The sequence below is a fragment of the Lynx rufus genome, unplaced genomic scaffold, assembly GCF_022079265.1.
Source record: "Lynx rufus isolate CCGP_SWC_20201006 ecotype Redwood Valley unplaced genomic scaffold, mLynRuf1.p SCAF_2, whole genome shotgun sequence".
Lineage (NCBI taxonomy): Eukaryota > Metazoa > Chordata > Mammalia > Carnivora > Felidae > Lynx > Lynx rufus.
This window is the reverse complement of record NW_025814834.1, coordinates 150,075,346-150,096,271: the sequence shown is the minus strand read 5'-3', so window position 1 is coordinate 150,096,271 and position 20,926 is coordinate 150,075,346. Positions and strand designations below refer to the sequence as shown.

Below are 20,926 nucleotides of genomic sequence, written 5' to 3'. Positions count from 1 at the left end.
GCTCCAGGCTCTGAGCTGTCAGCACAGAGCCTGACGCAGGGCTCGAACCCACGAGCAGTGAGATCATGACCTGAGCCGAAGTCAGACGCTTAACCGACTGAGCCACCCAGGAGCCCCAGATCCCTCTATTAATTTGAAATTACTCAGATGCCTAATTATGCCTAGCAGTCTTTTCTGGCTCTTGATTAACACAGCTGGAACAAAACATTCTCTTAAACAAAAACTAATATTATCTGTGACTTTTTGTGGAAAGATCATTTCATCCTAGTCTTGTTATAAATTCTTCCAGGAGAAGAAACCACACAAGAAGCTCCTCTTCATCACTTGGTGTCCTCCAGGTAGTGCTAGCATCAAGCCTAATCACAAATGCTGATGGCTGGTTTCCCAATATGGTATACATTTCCTTGAAGAAGCCACAATTCAAAAATTTTATAATCCTATACATTCTATATCTTGCATACAAAATCTAAAACATATTTCTAATACAGCCATTTCAATCTTTTCTCCCTATTTAAATCCTAAATAGCATAGAATACAAATCATTTAATTGAATGCCTCTATACCACCCCTCTAGAGGAAGGACACAAAATCTGAAGTTGCCTAATGATCAAAGACCCAATCCATGGGCAAGAAAAGAGAGGATAACTTTGCTAGGTGTGCCATCTCTTCTGTCAGGGCAGCTGGACACAGGACACAGAAGTACACATTGGGGAGATATCACCAGATCAGTTACTTAGCCCCAGTGAGTTCCATGTGTGCATGAGGGACAGCAACTAAAGTTGTGCTGATTCTTAGTGACCCAAAAAGGCTAACCTACCATCTTTCCGGTACTACAGTAGAGAATCCGCTAGCCTATATCGTCTATATGGGGGATATGATTGTATATATTATATGTATTAGCTTTGGCATGTTAAGTTATTTTACTACACTTAAGTAACTATTCTTTAGCCAAACTTCGCAGGTGGAAAAAAAGCATAGAGTATGTAGGATAAATAATAGTACTTTACATTTGTGGCAAATCTCCCACCTAAGAATCTCCAATCATAAGAATGATACTTTCAGCCAATCCTGCTTTTTTTTTTCATCTATATAAGAAGCAGGATTTTACAACCTTCACAACGCAGGTTAGACAAATTTGCATTATTCTAAATTGTTTAAGTTGTTTTCTGGGATGGCAGACATTGTTGGTTGTCTGAGCTTTTCTTATCCTCTGGAAATTGTACAGTATTGTACAACATTTCAAATGCCAAGTAGGCTGTAACTAATTAAATAGAAAAATCCATGTGGTCCAGATCTAAAACGTAGTTAACACTGGATCCTCCATGGTATGAGGAGAATGCTTAACAAATTGTAAGAAATCAGTAAATGTTAGATAGTTGAATGACAGACGGATGGGCAGGCAGACCCCTAATTAAGAGAGTGTCCTATTATTCATGATGTTCACATGGCCATATGATAACAGTGTAAGTCACAGGCAACACAGTAAGGGCACATAAGCACTAGTTCCATAATGATAATTCTCTGTGTGATCTCAGTGTCAGTGTGCCTGGGCACAGCTTCCTCTCCAGTGTACTGTGACACAGTTGTGTGCCACAAAGGGGTTACAAATGTGCTGGGAAGATCAACCCCCTCAGCCATTGGCATGGCAGAGAAGAGCTGGAGCACAGGGACTTTGAGCCAGATACCTTTTTCATTTATCTCCGTGGGTTAGACATATATCGTCACCTTTCTTTTCTCTCTTTTTCTTTCTTTCTTTCTTTCTTTCTTTCTTTCTTTCTTTCTTTCTTTCTTTCTTTCTTTCTCTCTTTCTCTCTTTCTCTCTTTCTCTCTTTCTCTCTTTCTCTCTTTCTCTCTTTCTCTTTCTTTCTCCCTTTCTTTCTTTTTCTTTCTTTTCCTTCCTTCCTTCCTCCCTCCCTCCCTCCCTCCCTTCCTTCCTTTTTTCCTTTCTTCTTCTTCTTTTGAAAGGGCGGACCTATGCTGGCCGACTCCATCTTGTTCTGTGTCCTCCACCTTAACCACGCCTCCTCCCCTTGAGTAACCTCCCGCTCACCCGTTCAAACTTCCCGATCAAAACATGCCCGGTGACCTGCTAACAGGACTCCGACCCTTCCCCAGCCAATCGGCTGAGGCCACAGCCATTACCTCACCAACTGCCCCTAGACCCCAATAAAACCTTTGTGCTTTTGAAACTCGCTCTCTCTCCCCGGTATCTCACCGCTGCGTCGGTGCAGGTAGGGGATTGAGCTCGAGCTAGCTCGAATAAAGGCTCTTTTGCATCGGACTCGGCTCCCTGGTGGTCTTTGGGGATCACGAATTCTGGGCATGACACTTTTTTTTTTTTTGCTAATGGAAAACATTGGGAAAGATGGACCTAGAATATTGAGATCACAGCCATAGTGGAGAAGAGTTTGATAAGAAGAAGAGAGTAGAAACAGGAAGATACTAGGTGACATCTAGAATGGAAATTTCTAATAATACATTCTTTTTCAAATATTCTGGTCTTCAGTTCTTTTTTTTTGTATTCTCAATGTTCATGAATTGCCTGAAATATTCTCCTGCAAAGGAAGTGTGTCTATTCAACAAAGCCTTTATTTCTAAATAAGATTTCCTTGTTTAGTAAGTAATGAATGAACTTTAAATAATTGTGAGAAGCCATTTTGGGAGAGAATCAGTAAATGTATTTGGAAGATAAGAAGAAAATAGGCCATTGAGGAGGTAAGAGTTGAGGACAAAGTGGCAAACTAGAAAAGGGTAACTATCTACCCAAGGGTCATGGGGAGGTCAGAAAACCACAGAGCAAATGAACTTTCCATATGAATTAGCAGATAACTCAAGTGGTTCAGAGGAGATCTTGCTCAGGCACATGACTTCTACTTGGACAATCAATAAGACCTCAATTACTTAATTAACAAAGGGCAAAACACAGCAAAGTATTCTGCTTCGTTTCAACTCTCACAAAACTGGTTGAACTTTCTCACTCTGACTAATACAAAGCCGAATAAACACATTGGACCCGACCAAGTATTGAATGGTGGCAGGGTGCAGACCACTACATGACAGTGTGGGTACAGATCATCTACTGTCATTTTTTATTCTATTATTTTAAACACCATTTGGACTAAAGTAGATGTGGCCATCGAGATTATTTAGAGACTGTAAATCTATAACCCAATAAGAAAAATAGTTTTTCAGAAAAGAAATAATAATAAAGATAAATTTGCTCTCTTTCATCAATCTTTACCTAAAACACAGGGCATGAAGCTAAAGCTGTTCCAACTGGGCATTCATAATACTTTTCTCCCATTTGCCAACTGGAAAATGCAATTTTTGTTTTGTTTTTAACAAAATTTGTTAGTTGGACAGCATGTTTTTAGAATTTATAAATATTTTCTTCACTAGCTCTAAAATTCAAGGTAAAGCCAAGGGAGAAAGAGAATTCTTAAAGCCCACATATTCAAATTTATCAAGGGAGAAAAACTCCTTAATAAGCATTCGCTTGGGAGTAAACACACTAAGATTTGAATCCTGGTTTTGTCATTTCTCTCTGTGTGCCTATAGACCATATACTTAAAAGTCTCTGAGCTCTGTTTTCCTTGGCTAGAATATCTGAGACTATACGTCTTCTCTGGGTAGTTTTAAGTATTAAGTAAAATAATATATGTAAAGGTGGCTGGCATGTGACAAGCATGCAATATACTGTGGTTCTGATTTCTTAAAAAAAAGGATTTAATGTTTAAAAGACTCAAAGATTGAAAGATTTCTAATTACTAAACAATGACGATTATATCACTTCTGATTTACAATGAACAAACTCTTAGTTATCCTGTGTGTGTCTTCATTCCATTTTCTATCGTTCTTATTTTGTCAGGATGTTACTATGTAAGTCTCTTGTGAGTAGAAAAATAATTTATTTAAACATCTTCACATTTATAATTTTCCCAAAGAGTGGAACTGGAAATTGAGAATAAGAAAGAATTCTATGTAAATTAGTAAAATTTGTAAAACATAAAATGGAAAAGTGTGGTTTTATCAGTACAGATGATTATGAGTCACACTTAAATTAATGTAGGTAGTTCATCTAATTTAACAAAAATAAGGAAAAAAAACCCAATAAGCACAATCTAGAAGACATGGAGCTATTTTTGCTGAACGCATCACAATTATGAAGCCATTTTTTTTGAGGTTAATGTACTTCCTGCATTAGATAACTTACTCTTTGTCCTTTAGGACCTTGACTTCCAGGTGGTCCTCTTGCTCCCACATGACCCTACATGTTGAACATTTAAAAATCAGTTATAGAATTCACAGGAATGTTATCAAAATAGTAGTTATGACCTTGGGAATTCTTAAAATAAAATTGGTTAGTCTCCTTAAAAATATGCTTTATTTCTGAAATAAATGCCATAATTTCCTCCCCAATATTCTCCACTCTCCCAGTATTCTAAGTTGTTTTCAGGAGGAACACATATAGAGTGACAGTGGAAAGAGACACTCATTTAGCCAGTGAAGTCAGCTGGTACATCAAAAAAGCAATGGCTATTGTTGCAGGATTTTTTTCCTCATGATTCTAGACATTTATGATAATCCATCACATAAAAATATATTTTTCCTGTTACCGTGAAAAGTCACAAAATGCACCAAATTAATATGCCACAAATAGACTGTAATGAAGATTAAGTTACTTATTACTAAGTCAATTACAATGAATTTTTTATAGTCTTCAATAAAGACTCAATTAGAAAACAAAATTTATTTATCTATATAAAATTAGGTAGGTAAAAACAGTGATCTTTTATAGAATGTTGGGTTTATTTATTATCTTATGTGAGTAAAAAGATTGGCAACTGTACCGATCAACACCAATCTTCCTAATTTTAGAAGTCAATAACATGTCTCTCAGTGTACTGGAAAATCAGGCCTCTGTTTAAAACAGGAGCTTCACAAAACAGCATAAATCGTTTCTGATAATAGCTCCGTTGAGGTGATTATTAACGCTTATCTTTTTCATATTTAAGTTGATGATAACGGTCAAATTTTGATAAGCCAAACTTTATTTCTTTACAGATATGATTTTATTACCTTTCTCTATATCACAAATGGAGTATTTTCAAAACTCAATATTTGTTCAATGAAGGTATATTTTCTTCGACTTTTATCTGGTCATTTGAAAATATTTGCAGATTTCTAAGGAAAATATGTTGGACCTTGTTTGTGATTTGTTTATTTAAGCTCACTTCTAAGCTTGATAACGGATGCTGTCTTCTTATACATGGCTATTCAAAAGAAAGTTTAAATTTGTTTTAGACTACAGAATGGTCCTAATTATCAAAAGTGATTGATAAATAATATAGCAAGTAGAGTCAAGGGAGTTTAAGATACCATGACATATTCTGGGGTATTTTGCCTTGACTGGGGAGAGAAGTGGCCTCCATCAATTTATACATTACTTATTTTGCATAAAAGCAAAAAATATAGTATAACTAAAATCATACAATTAAATTTAAATAGATGTCCTAGAAGGGACTATAAAGTCTCTTCTGTACTTACAGGTAATCCCAGGGCACCAATGGGTCCTGGATCCCCAGGAGGACCTGGATATCCCTAAAATTTGAGTAAAAATATGAAAAACATAAAGTCTCTGTTCTATCTGATAATTTTCATTGAAGACAAACCAGTAAATTATAAACAGTAATAAAAGGTGTTAATGTAATAAAATCTCTTTCCTATCAAAGATATAAAAGGCCATAGGAAATATTCCACAGTTAGATAATAGAAATAAATAATGTTGGGCGCCTGGGTGGCTCAGTCGGTTAAGTGGCCAACTTTGGCTCAGGTCACAATCCTGCAGTTTGTGGGTTCAAGACCCACATCAGGCTCTGTGCTGACAGCTCAGAGCCTGGAGCCTGCTTTGGATTCTGTGTCTCTCTCTCTGACCCTCCCCTGCTTGTGTTCTGTCTCTCTCTGTTTCTCAAAAATAAATAAACATTAAAAAAAATAAATAAGTAATGTTTACAGGGAAGCTGTGAACCTTTTATTAGTAACACTTTGGCTAGGAAAGAAATTTTCAAACCAGAATCATATATTATGACCTACTGAGAATAGAATATTCATCTTACATTCTGTAGGTTTTGTTATGCTATGAATAGATATATGTTATGTTATATAGACCATGAAACCATTTCAGTGTCAGAGGTCAGAGAATTCTATAATTAAGGAATGTGAATGTGTAGAAATAGTGTAGCCTGTCAAATTTTAGAAGTACCACACCTTTTATGATATTAATACTAATTCAAAGAATTTCTTAGTAGGCAATAATTCCTGAAATTGATTAACCTAATGGGTATGTTAAATATTTTGCTTGACAGCAATTGGACATAGGTAAGAAAATAATCTTATAGTATTTTGCTGACAATACAGAGTTTAAAACTAAAGAATAGTTTAGGGGGGTGCCTGAGTGGCTCTGTTGGTTAAGCGTTCGACTTCAGCTCAGGTCATGATCTCACGGTTTGTCAGTTCGAGCCCCTTGTCTGGCTCTGTGCTGACAGCTCAGAGCCTGGAGCCTGCTTCGGATTCTGTGTCTCCCTCTATCTGCCCCTCCGCTGCTTGCCCTCTGTCTCTCGCATTGCCTCAAAAATAAATAAACATTAAAAAAAATTTTTTTTAAAAAGAATAGCTTGGGTAAAATAAATTTGTATATAGTATTATGTGCCACCAGATCTATTATGATATATTTTGGGAAAGCAAGATTCTTTTATAAATTTTTTTTTCTAGTTCCTGTCATGTTTAGAAACTGTTTAATAAACTAAAAAAAAAGAAAAAACCAGTCTATATATAACATCTGTCAGCTATTACTACCTTAAAGGTGCAAGAAAGTAAGATGAATTCGGATTCTGATCTTTTATATATCAAAGAATTACTTCAGGACCACAAACTCATAGATGAGTGGCAGTGATGATATGTGTCATATAAACTATAAGTAATGAAAGAAAAGTAGAATCCTAATTGAATTTTCTTTTTCATCCATTTCAGCTAATTTATGGCAGTTTAATTCTTCTCTTAAAACGATAGACTCACTTGACCAAGCCATCTGATTTGCATGCTTGTTAGTGCCAATCGGCATTTGAAAGGTAAACTGTTTAAGGGAAAAGAAAATTCTAATGGAAATATACTATAAAATAGAAATTTTAACTTACTTAAATTCCATTCAAGGCAATCCCACCTCTGGAATTACTATGTTCTTTGGAAATAGATATTTCAAATCACTAAGCTCTTACCATGACACCCTTTTCCCCCTGGGGGCCTTGTGGACCTGGACTTCCACGTTCTCCCTTTTAAAACAAAGGAAAAAAAAAAAAAACACTGAGGCAAGCTAACCAGTCATGATTGAGCTAAGTGAAATTGTCAGAATCATACCTTACATGTATATCTTACCTTAATTGCCAATACTTTTTAATTTACAAATTTTGCACTTTACCTTCAAGTTGCTAGACTTTTAATACAATAAAAATCCCCCTAAGGTATATTTCAAAGGATAAAATACTAAAAGTATTGTTGCTTTGTAAGGAGAAATGCTTACCATTTTGAGACATATAAAATAGTAGTAAAAGTATCAAAAATATTGTCAAAATTAACTAATCTCTACAACCACTGAATAAAATTTTATTTCTGTTCTGTCAACCTACCTGAGCAATTAAGTATGATCAGGATAATCAAACATGCCATAGCAGATTTAAGTAATTAAACTGATTCACATTAAAATTCCCAAGATTGTCATAATCTTAGTGCAGAAGATTTGACTTTGCACAGAAGAAACTAAGTCAGAATGAAAATATTATAAATATTTATTTTTTGAAATTAGCTCATTTTGTATTTGTCATATTATTATTGATTGTCAAAAATCAATAAATATATATTAAGCACTTTCAATGTACAAGAGTTGGAGAGATCTAACAGAAATTTGACTTAGAGTCTACTCTCAAGTATTTGGAGACATGACATTAACAAAGGTGATCAATTAGAGGACAATTAAATTGTAAATTGTGTGGTGCTTATTCTAAGTCCAGGAAGAGAAGAAATCAGGAAGGATTAGAGGAATCTGGGAAGACTTTATGGAGGAGATAAGAATTTCAGTCCTATAGTTTGGCTTTGAATAAATAGAGGGAAGAGGAGAGGATATTCTAAAGCAACAAAATAGTGAGAATAGGAATTGGAACAGGTATGTCATATACGAGATGGGAGAGAGAAAGGTTTATATTGGAGAATATTAGAAAATTTGTTGGATGAACTGATTGAGCCAAGATTATGTAGTACCTTGACAGTAAAGTAGAGGAGATAACAGGGTCAGGAATAGGGGGCCAATGATGGTTTTTAAAAATGTTTCATCATGCCCATCAAAATTAGTCCTCTTCTAGTATCTGCGATGGATTAGAGGATTTAAAGGGAAGGGCAGGGTAAATATGACAGGAGGTAAATTTAAGATAAACTGGTAAGAGTATGTCTGAGGGGATAGCTTTGGAATGACTGTTAGAAAAGAAAGCTTATATATATATAAAAAGAAAGCTTATATAGAAAAAACTCTAAGTCATGCTAAAAGATTAGGCATAGAGAATGAAGGAAAAGGGAAAGTAAATATGGATTTCACTCTTTTTATTCCAGAAGACTGGAAGAATTGAGATAGGTATAAGGCACACTAATAGAAATGAGATAATTGGGAAGAGGCCAATTTGAATGTGGGGGGAAAATTGACACATTTTAGATATGTTGACTGTGACTTAATTTAAAAATTTCAGTACCAGAAGTCTTAGCCGTAGTAATCAGACAACAAAAGAAATAAAAGGCATCCAAATCTGCAAGGAAGACGTCAAAGTTTCACTATTTTCAGACATGATACTCTTGTAGAAAACCCAAAAGACTCCACCAAAAAATCACTAGAACTAATACATAAATTCAGCAAAGTCACAGGATATAAAATCAACATACAGAAATCTGTTGCATTTCCTGGGGCGCCTGGGTGTTTCACTCAGTTAAGTGTCTGACTTGATTTAGGCTCAGGTTTTGATTTTATCGTTGTTGAGATCAAGCCCCATTTCAGGCTCAGTGCTGACAACACAGAGCCTGCTTGGGATTCTCTTTCTCCCCCTCTCTCTGCCCCTCCCCAACTCGCATGCATGCATGCGTGCATTCTCTCTCTCAAAATAAATAAAAATAAAATTAAAAAAGAAATCTGTTGTATTTCTGTACACCATAATAAAGCAGCAGAAAAAGAAATCAAGGAATTGATCCCATTTACAATTACACCAAAAAACAATAAGATACCTAGGAATAAACCTAACCAAAGAGGTAAAAGATAGTACAATGAAAACTGTAGAACACTTATGAAAAAAATTGAAGATGACACAAAGATATGGAAAGACATTCTATGCTCATGGACTGGAAGAACAAACAATGTTAAAATGTCTACACTACCCAAAGCAATCTACACATTTAATGCAATCCTAATCAAAACACTAATAGCATTTTTCACAGAGCTAGAACAAACAATCTGAAAGTTTGTATGGAACCACAAAAGACCTCAAATCGCTAAAGCAACCCTGAAAGAGAAAAGCAAAGCTGGAAGCATCACCATTCCAGTCTTCAAGCTGTATTACAAAGCTGTAGTGATCAAGACAGTATGGTACTGTCACAAAAATAGACACATAGATCAATGGAACACAATAGAAAAGCCAGAAATGGACCCACAACCACATAAGTAACCAATCGTTAACAAAGCAGGAATGAATATCCAATGGAAAAAAGACAGTCTCTTCAACAAATGGTGTTGGGAAAACTGAACAGCAACATGCAGAAGAATAAAACTGGACCACTTTCTTCCACCATGCACAAAAATAAATTCAAAATGGATGAAAGACCTAAATGTGAGACTGGAAACAATCAAAATCCTAGAGGAGAACACAGACAGAAACCTCTTTGACCTCAGCCACAGTGACTTCTTAGTAGACGTGTTGCTGGAGGCAAGGGAAACAAAAGCAAACATGAACTATTGGGACTTCATCAATATACAAAAGCTTCTGTACAGCAAGGGAAACAATCAACAAAACTAAAAGGCAGCCTACAGAATGGGAGAAGATATTCGCAACTGACATATCTGATAAAGGATTAGTTTCCAAAATCTATAAAGAACTTATCAAACTTAATGCCCCCCCAAAAAATAATCCAGTTAAGAAATGGGCAGAAGATAAGAATAGATATTTTTCCAAAGTAGATGTCCAGATGGCTAACAGACATATGAAAAGATGCTCAACATCACTTATCATCAGGGAAATGCAAATCAAAACCACAATGAGATACCATCTCACATCTCTCGAATGGATAAAATTAACAAGAAACAACAGATGTTGGTGAGGATGTAGAGAAAGGGGAACCCTCTTGCACAGCTGGTGGAATGCAAACTGGTGTAGCCACTCTGGAGAACAGCATGGAGGTTCCTTAAAAAACTAAAAATAGAACTACCTGAGGACTCAGCAATTGCATTATTAGGCATTTACCCAAAGGATATAAAGATACAGATTGGAAGGGATACATGCACATCGATGTTTACAGCAGCATTATCAACAATAGTCAAACTATGGAAAAAGCCTAAATATCCATCCACCCAATGACTGACGAATAAAGAACATCAAAAAGAATGAAATCTTTCCATTTGCAGCAATGTGGATGGAACTAGAATGTATTATGCTAAGTGAAGTAAGTCAGAGAAAGAAAAATGCCATACGATTTCACTTACATGTGTAATTAAAGAAATAAAACTGATGAACTTATGGGAAGGGAAAATAAAAGAGAGAGGGAAACAAACTATAAGAGACTCAACAATAGAGAACAAACTGAGGGTTGATGGACAGAGGTGGGTAGAAGATGAGCTAGATGGGTAATGGTTATTAAGGAGGGCACTTGTGAGGCGCATTAGGTGTTGTATGTAAGTGATGAATCACTGAATTCTATTCCTGAAACCAATACTGCACTGTATGTTAACTAACTAGAATTGAAATAAAAACTTGAAAACAAAAAAAAAAAAAAAAGGAAGGAGTAGCCAAAGGTTTCAAATACTTCTAAGAAAGGAAAGCTAAGGAACTGCTATTGTTTCTGTATCTATGATACTCTCTGCCTTAAATGTTGTGCCAGATAAACTACTTACTTACTTGTAAGCTAATATATAAGAAATATTCAGTGGATAGGGTGAAAATATATTCTTTGTTGAACCTAAAAAAATTCGGATGGAAATAACTGGAATATTATTTAATTTACTTCTAGTCCTGGTTCCACTTAATTATTCACAAAGTAGCCTCATGTAGTAATTGCACTAGACCATCGCGTTTACAAATTATATTCAGCAAGTTAGGTTTTAGTCAAAGAGTCAAAGTTTTTGGGTTATTATCTACTAGTCCATTATAAGATTCCATAAAAGAAATTTTAAATGCCCTTGGAGGTTTCAAGTAAAAATTACTTTTTATTAAAAAAAAAAAGCTTCCCTAAATTTGAAACTCAACATGGAAAATCACTCCCAAGTAATGATTTTAGGTAATCTTTAAGCAAATTACAATTTCCATTACAATAGCCAGGAATATCCATGAATAAATGCATACTGCATTCCAAGTGGACGGCAAGAGATTGTGACCGAGACTTGGAGCAGGTAGTGATTACTTATTCTCTTTCAAAATGGCTTCCTTTAGGGGGCTTGCTCTGATAAAGTAGATTTAAATATGGTCTAATCATAAATCTAGACCATCAGTTTCATCTTTTCAGAGCACAGTATCACAACCTAAAGAGTACTCTGCCCTTTAAAAATTAGAAACATATATGCTATTAGCTATATTCAATATACTTAAGATATTCAGGACAGGTGATGTATTTTAAGTTATGAGTGATTTCTAATTAATAACATAAAATACCAAATACCTCCTTTTACTTTAGCCTGGCATTCTTACTACTTAAAAAAAAAATGAATGAAATTACCTTTTCACCAATGCTTCCAGTAATCCCAACTTCTCCAGGTAAACCGACAGGTCCCTTTTAGGAAAAAATGTAACAGAAAATACACATTTATTGCATTGCTATTACAGCATCTTGGTTTTAAATCACCTGTAATCAATATGTTTCCTTCTAACTTATCCTAAATTTTATATTAGAATGAAATTCTTCCTAGTATAGATGTCCAACCTATGACTTCACATCCAAAATTAATCTATTCACTCAATCAACAAATATATATGAGTGTCTAAGGGGTGGCAGGCCTGTGCTGGGAGGCACTGTTTCAAATCCAAACACAGTTCCTGCCCTTGTGGAGTTTATAATCCAGTGGATGTTATAAAAAGTTGTGGTTTTTCCATAGCTTCTTGATGTGAGTATATCAGCTGAAGAAATCCTTTCTGTGACTTCTTTGAAAGCTTCTAATACCACGACATGCCCATTCATTAATTCACTGTCACTCAAGAAATATTTTGTGCCTGCTCTGTGCCAGGTACTACATTGCTTTGCTGAAATTTCATTACCAGACCTAGGCCCTGCCTTCATAAGGCAAAAGAGTCTTATACAGAGACAAAAACAATTAAATTAAAAAATGAATAATTACAAATCATCATATTGGCTCATAAAGGAAACAACTATGATGCCCAGGCAGAGAGTGGAAGAGAAGACCTATGGAAAGATGGTCAGGGTAAACCTCAAGTTTGACATCTAATCTGAAAGCTGAAGAATAAGAAGAGGTCAGTAGGCAAGAGAAGACAGAGTAAACTGCTTGAGTGAAGAATGAATTAGTGTGCTGAAAGAGATGAAAGAAAGCAATCATAATACTGTTTCAGAGTGAACAAGGCTCCGTGTTCATCCACCTTGTCTTTATGGATTCTACTTCAAGCAGGATAGAAAACACAAAGAATAACAGGACAAGTTTTACAACAGCAGCATAATCCTTCTCCTGTTTTCAGTTATGAGGTTATTTTCCACTATTATTTAGAGATGTATGAAGCATTTTCTTTTTCAATAGCTACCAAGCAAAGACCCTGCTTAAATAGATTATTGTACAATAATATGCATTAGTATATAGAAGGCACCTAAATCATGAAAAAACAATTTGATGTATTGAAGCTAACTGAAGTTAATACATGAGGCATAATTTTATCCACATATATTTGTATCATTATCCATATCAATCTCTTCTCTCTCTCTACCTACATACCTATCCACTTACCTGTGTATACCTACCTACCTACCTGTCAATCTATCTGGTGATCAAGGATACACTAACATATGTTAAGCACTCCTTATGTGCCTGATTTAATCCTCACAACAATCATATTTGATAGTATTATCCTGATGCCCCTACAGAAAAGACAATGAGTTAAATAGCTTGCTGAGGTCAATGAGTTTAAATAGTATAGATGAGTTTAAGTGGTTATTGAGCACTTGAAATGTAGCTGGTCAAAACTGACATGTGCTGTAAATGTAAAGATATCAGATTTTGAAGATTTAGTACAAAAAGAAAGAAAAATTCAAATCATTGTTTCAGCTGGTTACATATTGAAATGATAATGCTTCAGAGATACTGGCTTAAATAAAATATTACTAAAATCAATTTCATCTGCTTCTTTTTATCTTTCTAAATATGGCTACTGAAAAATGTTAAGTGACATTTGTGACTGGCATATACCTATTGGACAGTACAGATCTACATTCTTAAACACTACACTAATATTAGCGGTTATATCCAGTTGGAAGTGATCTAATAATTTATTTCTATGGTTATTAATTTTAAGAGCATTGACACTTTCACTCTGAGACAATCAGAGATCAATGGGCAGTTAATCACATCTGAGTACAACAGTGAAATATAACTATTAGTGAGAGAGTAAACAAACTAGCAGAACCTGAACACAGACTAGTATTGATTCTGGGAAAAAAAAAAAAAAACCTTTTCCTAACACACATATATATATATAACCCAGGTGAGTGAATGGAGTAGGTCCATTTGACATATTCCAATATTGACTATGTATACCAGAAAGATACCACCTACAGAACTATTCTGGTTAGCTCACAGCACTTACTTATTAATTAACAGAAACTGAATTAGGTGCTAAGATTTAAAAATCCAGAGATTTTTTTATAAAAAAGATTTTATATATAAAGATTTATAAGATTCCTAGTTTCAGATGACCTAGCTTGCTTGTAGGCAAGCATTTTCAAAGGCAAATACTAGATAGATCTAAGTAGCAGTTGCTACTTAGATGCTCTCTTTAGTTCACCACAGTCCATACCAACTGCTCTTATCTCTTATACCTGATCCATTTTACTTACTTATACTACCTGCCTGCTCCCAGTAGGGCATTTGAGTTTGTCACTCCTGATTTAAGTATTAGAAGGTGCAGTCCATCAAAAGGGCATACTTGGAAGAGATAGGTTCTCACTGGAAAATAGGCAGTTCACAGACTTACATCTTTGTTCACAGGGAATCTTTAATGAAACGTACATTAGGAGAACATAAATAATTTATTAAGACTTTGAGTTTTGACGTGCCTGGGTAGCTCACTCAGTTAAGCATCCAACTCTTGATCTCAACTCAGGTCATGATCTCGCATTTTGTGGGTCTGAGCTGTGTCAGGCTCTGTGCTGACAGTGTGGAGCCTGCTTCGGACTCTCTCTCCTTTTCTCTCTGCCCCTCCCCAGTTACCTTTCTCTCTCACTCTCTTTTAAAATAAATAAATAAACTTTTAAAAAATTAAAAAAAAACTCTGATTCTTCCCACTAGTTTTCTTTAGTTTTTTTTTTTAAATAAATGTTTATTTATTTTGAGAGTATGAGAGAGAGACAGAGAGAGAGAATGAGTAGGGTGGTGGCAGAGGAAGAAAGAGAGAGCATTTTTTAAATATAATTTATTGTCAAATTGGCTTACATACAACACCCAGTGTTCACCCCAACAGTGCCCTCCTCAATGTCCATCACCCATTTTTCCCTTTTCCCCACCCCCCATCATCCCTCAGTTTGTTCTCTGTATTTAAGAGTCTCTTATGGTTTGTGTCCCTCCCTCTCTGTTTGTAACTCTTCTTTTCCCTTTCCCTTCCCCCATGGTCTTCGTTAAATTTCTCAAGATCCAAATATGAGTGAAAACATATGACATCTTTCTCTGACAGACTTTTTTCACTTAGCATAATACCCTCCAGTTCTATCCACATTGCTGCAAATGGCATGATTTCATTCTTTCTCATTGGCAAGTAGCATTCTCTTATATATAAACCACATCTTCTCTATCCATTCGTCAGCTGATGGATGCTTAGGCTCTTTCCATAATTTGGCTATTGTTGAAAGCACTGCTATAAACATTGGGGTACATGTGTCCCTATGCACCAGCACTCCTGTATTGCTTGGGTAAACTCCTAGTAGTGCTGTTGCTGGGTCACAGGGTAGTGCTATTTTGAATTTTTTGAGGAACCTCCACACAAAGAGAGAGAATCTTAAGCAGGCTCCATGCTCCACACGGAGCCTGACTTGGGGCTCCATCTCACAACACTGAGATCATGGCCTGAGCCGAAATCAAGAATAGGATGCTTAACTGACTAAGCCACCCAGGATTCCGTCTTTAGTTTTTTGTATCTATTTTCAAGCTATACACTTCTGGAGAAAAAATATTCTAAATTAGTGTTGTTGGAATGGTGTACATTTTCCCAAAGACGAAATGTATAAAATTTCATTCTTATTTCATTAGTTATTTATTATCTACCAAGTATAAGACACTATACTAGTCAATTTAGAAAGGGCTATTAACTAAAATACAAAGTATATAGTAAAAATATTACAAGAAGATAAAGTATATAGAATTTCAGATAAAGTAGTAGTCAGCAAAGTGACTCCAAAGACTGGCTACCTCTTTTTGTAAATAAGTTTTACTGAAACACAGCAATGTCCATTATTAACCTATGTTCTATGGCCACATTTGCTCTGCGAAGGCAGAGTAGTTGTGACAGATACTGTATAGCCCACAGAGCCCAAATCATTTCTCTTGGATATTTAAGGGAACTACAAAAAAGTGACTGAAGCCATAGCCTTCATGTACAAGAATTATCAGCAATTTATACCTTTTTGGCCAAGAATTTTCATTAAAAAGTTTCAAAACACTGATTCCACATCTTACACACATTAAAGAAAATGACAAAGCCTAGAACCAAAACATGCTGCGTGTTAAGAGCTGGACAACTCTATACAAACTGAAAACACTTCACTTCTTATAAAATAGGATACATAATAGTCTATTTAAAGATTTTGTAAGCTAAAGCGGAAATTCAAAAGGCCAAAAAGCCTCGTGTGCAATAAATCACTTGTTCGAACTGAAAAGAAGTTATTATTTTTTTCCAAAAGTCAGTAGAAACTCTAAAATACACTAGTGCCATTTTTTAAAGTAACCACATCCTACTTGTTCACTAAAGACATATAAAATTAGAGTATTTCCTAGTTGAAACTAAAATGTTAAAAACAATTTTGTACGAAGTTCTTAGACTTAATAATTGCGCCTTAACAGTGGTTTAGAACTTGTCTACATTGTTTCAAATTTTCAGTGTGGAAAGGATTGCATTTGCAAGATAAAAAAAAAAATCTCAGCCCCCAAAGCTCTTTAAATTCACTTGAAAATGTTGTATATAAGACAAATTCTCTATGATATAGCTCTGTTTCATCTTAGAAACATTAGCTTCAATGTTTGCATTAGTGTGTACTCTCTGTTTAAAAATAAAAATTTTAGAAGTCATCTTACCACAAAAAAGTAGTAGTACTCAGTTGTACTATATGAAATTGCTGATATTTTAATTTTACCTTAAAAATTAGTAATCTTACATGAGGCACCCTAGTACAAAATTTCCAGGGTAGGAGAAACTGAAGACTGGTCAGATATGAAAATGACAACTTTAAGCACCACGTGGGAAAATGTACTTCTATATCTAATATTTATTTCTCCATTTTAAATTCTCATACCTTCACATATTTGTCCAAAACAACAAAAATACAGACTGTCGTCAGCCTGGACAGATATGGGGAATTTATAGAAAAGTGGAAATAAAGTGTGTGTAAACTATCTGGATAAGAAAGAGGAATTCCTTTTTAGATACGATGAATAGGAGATATATACTGGACATTCTGATAGGAATATTCACTGCACAATGAAGTATGCAAGGCTAGAGCTAAGGACTATTATTATTTTTATTTATTTTATTTACTATTATTATTATTATTATTTGTGAATAATCAGCAAATAGACAGTAAAGACCTGGAGAGTAGATAAGTCACCAAAGTGAGTACGTGGACTGAGAAAAGGAAAGGCCAAGAACAATAACATTTAGAAAACAGGATGAAAAAAAGAAAACTTACGGAGTTGACTATACATGGAAAGTATATGGTCAAAAGGAGGATATTGTCTATTTTTTTTTCTCTATAATGTTTTTCAGGACGTTTCATTTAGGAGTAATTTTATGACCTGATAAACATGAATGAACCTTTTCTGTTTGTTTGGAAACATCACTGTTCCTAAAAAACTAACCTTTGGATCACTTCACCCCTATTTTCAAATGAAATCTATAAGCTAAGGAGATAGTTATTTGACACTGTGACTTGGAGTAAGCTACTTTAGCTCATTTGCCTCATCCTTTACCATTCAGGAAGCTGCCTGTAACCTCAAGTTCATTTGTCTGTGTGCTCTATACGTTCATTAGTCTGCATTGCTCTACAAGGCAAGGATAATGCCTTATCTAATACTGTGTCCCTTATACCTAGCACACTCTTGGAATATAGAAGATAATTAATAAATATGTATTGAGTGAATGACTAAACAAATTAGATAGAGCAGTAGTGATGAAAATAGAGATAAGCTGCCCACACAGCCCTTTAAGAAGATCTTGCTGCTGTAATCAACTTCTTCAAAGTCTAGGCTCCAGCAGAGAGGCCTACATCCAAAGACTAAAGTGAGAGTATGAAGGCATGTCCATTTTTGCCTAATATGGGATTACTCTGATGGGCCATATATGCCCCAGAGCTCCCTAAAGGGTTGTTTGGACTCTTATTTCCTCCAGTGGAAGGACAGAGAAACTGAGTAAAAGCCTAGGATTTAACAGAATGATCAAACTCTAGGGAAAGTAAAATCTCTAACCAAGACAAGCCTATTAGAACAAGGTCAGGGCCTTGGCTGGGGAAAAAAAAATGGGATCCTGACACTTGGCATGGGGACACCTGTATAGAAGTCCCTGAAGATTTTGAATCACCAGACTCCTTCGAACTCTATGAGCTTACAGAAATGGCCTACTTTTTAATGCTAGTAGTCTCTCCTATAGAAAATGTGTACCCCAATTAGGCTTTGTCTATACATCCTCTTTTGGCCATTATGCCAATAACTAGGGGTAAGTCACAGTATAATCCATCCGGAGCTTGCCATGTCTGATATAGGAGGAACAGACCATACGCCAAAGAAATGAGAGATCCAGCCAATGTATACTGGTAGGAGCTGGGAGAGTATGTGGGAACCCAATTTTAGAGGTACTTAATCAAGGGAGCCATGACATAATATAAAAAAACATAAATATAACAAAAAATAGATATGAAAGAGTTTCTTAGTTTGGGAGCACTCTTCAACGATATAGGATTTAATACCCTTGCGTGTACCTCAAGAGATTGTGAAAAGTCCTGTAGTGGGTCTAAGCTTTGAGGTAAGCAGCTTTGCCACTTGGGCCATATGACTGGGCAGACCCTATGGTTTTAGAAACATTAGAGGTGGGAAAGGAAGCCATGTAGAGCTCACAGCAAGCTGTGATAGGAAGGACATAACAGGCTCCTTGGGTTTTGAGGCAAGGCCATGCCATTTGCAACAGAGAATTATTTGTGTTTTGAAAATCAAATTCTAGCGTGCTACTAGGCTGGGGTAGAGACTGAGCACCTAACCATGGGACCAAATGACCATGCATCTAGATCTGTCATAAGCTGTCATATCAGACAGAAGATAAATGGTTCCAGTGCATTGTGGGATGGAACATGAGCACAACAGAGGTATAGGCGAACTGAATGAAGAAGTGGTCTAGAACCCCAAACTCTTTTTCAGCAGACACCTTTGGCTATCTAGGAGAACCCTTATGACCAGCTGCTTGAGAAGGAAAAAGTCCAAACTTGGTTTATGGATGGGTAGTCTTAATGCTATGGAATGAATGCTTGTGTCCCCTCGAAATTCATATGTTAAAGCTCCATTGGGATGGTATTTGGAGGTAGGGCTCTTGGGAGGTAATTAGGTGATGATAGTGGGGCTCCTGGGATGGGATGAAAGTCCTTATAAGAAGAAGAGAACTAGCCCTTTTTCTCTATACCATGTGTGGACATACTGAAAAGACAGCCATCTGCAAACCAGGAAGAGGGCCCTTACCAATCACTGGATCTGGTCAGTGCCTTGATGTTGGACTTTCCAACCTCCAGAAGTGTGAGAAACACGTTTGTTGTTTAAGCCACCCAGACTGTGGTATTTCCTTATAGCAGCCTGAACTAAGATACTATGTAGTTGAGAACCAAAAATGGATAGAAAATGCACTATAGCTTCAGTTGAAAGTGTCTTAAAAGGCAATGACAATGGAATATTTGTAATGAGCAGAATTTCTGGGAGTGCCCCAGACCATCCACCTTGTGGGAGAAGTGGCTTCAGGTTAGAATATATACAGACTAGTGGGTATTTGTGAGTGACCCAGCTGGTGGGTTAGGCACTTGAAAGGAAGGAGACTAACACTGGGAATGAGATTTGAGAATGAGGTGTTTAGATGGGCACATTAGACAAAACATTTGTATCAAATGTTAATGCCTACTAGAGAAGGTCAAACATGGAAGAATTACTGGAAGGATACAGAATGATTTGGAAAGTTGACATCAGCAAGTCTTGGTCATTAGTCATCACGGTGCTGGATAATGGGCATATGAATGAAATGGGCATGGTGGGAGAGATGGAAAGTGTATGCATGAGCCTGACATCATGGGTTCCCATTTAACAAGGCTAAATTAATTACTGCTGCCACTGAATAGTCACACTGCAAACAACAAAGAACAACACTGTGCCTATAAAATGATGCCATTCTTTGAGGAGAACAATCAGCTACTTGGGGGGCAAGTTCACTCGGGAAAGGTCAACGATCTATTCTAACAGAAATGACATACTCTGGGAGTAGGTTGCTTTCCTACCCTCAGGCCTCAATTAGCAGCGGTATCTGATATCTTACAAAATATCTGTCTTACAAGACCCCCCCAAAATTGTGTCAGAGCACGACACCCACTTTATAGCAAAAAAGTTCTGACAGTGGGACTATGTTCATGGGATTTAATAGTTATATCACATGACTACAAGAAGCTTCCAATCTGACAGAGCATTGGAATAGCCTGCTAAAGGAGCAGTTAAAGTGCCAACTAGGAGGTGACAGCTTTTAATGATAAAGCATCACTCAAAGGATGAAAAAGTATACACACTGAATCAAAGACAGTTATGTGGTACTGGGTCTCAAACAGGAAATATTCATTGGTCTTGGAACCAAGGGGTGAAAGCAGAATTAATCCTACTTACTACCACCCCCAACATCTCTGCCTGTACTTTCCATCCCACAAAATGTAAGCTCTGCTGGAATAGAGGTCCTAGTGCCCAAAGAGGACATATTTTTATCAGATGATACAGTAAAAGTTCCATTGAACTGCAAGGTTTGTCTGCCCCTTGAGCACTTCAAGTTCTCTGTATCTGAGCACCAGAAAGCAAGGAAAAGTCACCATTGTGGTATAGTTAATTTACCCTGATCATCAGAAAGAGGGGGAAGATTGATATCATTTGTGGTCCTAAAACTAGATGCAGTAGGGGCTATAATTTGTACCTCTCACTCCTTTTCTA

General features: G+C 36.1%; 1 protein-coding gene across 1 annotated transcript in view; it reads right to left on the bottom strand.

Moving 5' to 3' along the window:
- Window positions 1-20,926, bottom strand: part of COL24A1 (collagen type XXIV alpha 1 chain) — a 413,841-nt gene that overhangs the window by 156,334 nt on the left and 236,581 nt on the right. The window contains exons 25-28 of the mRNA XM_047085469.1: window positions 12,010-12,063; window positions 7,275-7,328; window positions 5,548-5,601; window positions 4,214-4,267 (exon numbers count right to left, since the gene is read on the bottom strand). Of these exons, the coding sequence (XP_046941425.1) occupies window positions 4,214-4,267; window positions 5,548-5,601; window positions 7,275-7,328; window positions 12,010-12,063 (216 nt within the window). The remainder of the gene's footprint in view (window positions 1-4,213; window positions 4,268-5,547; window positions 5,602-7,274; window positions 7,329-12,009; window positions 12,064-20,926) is intronic.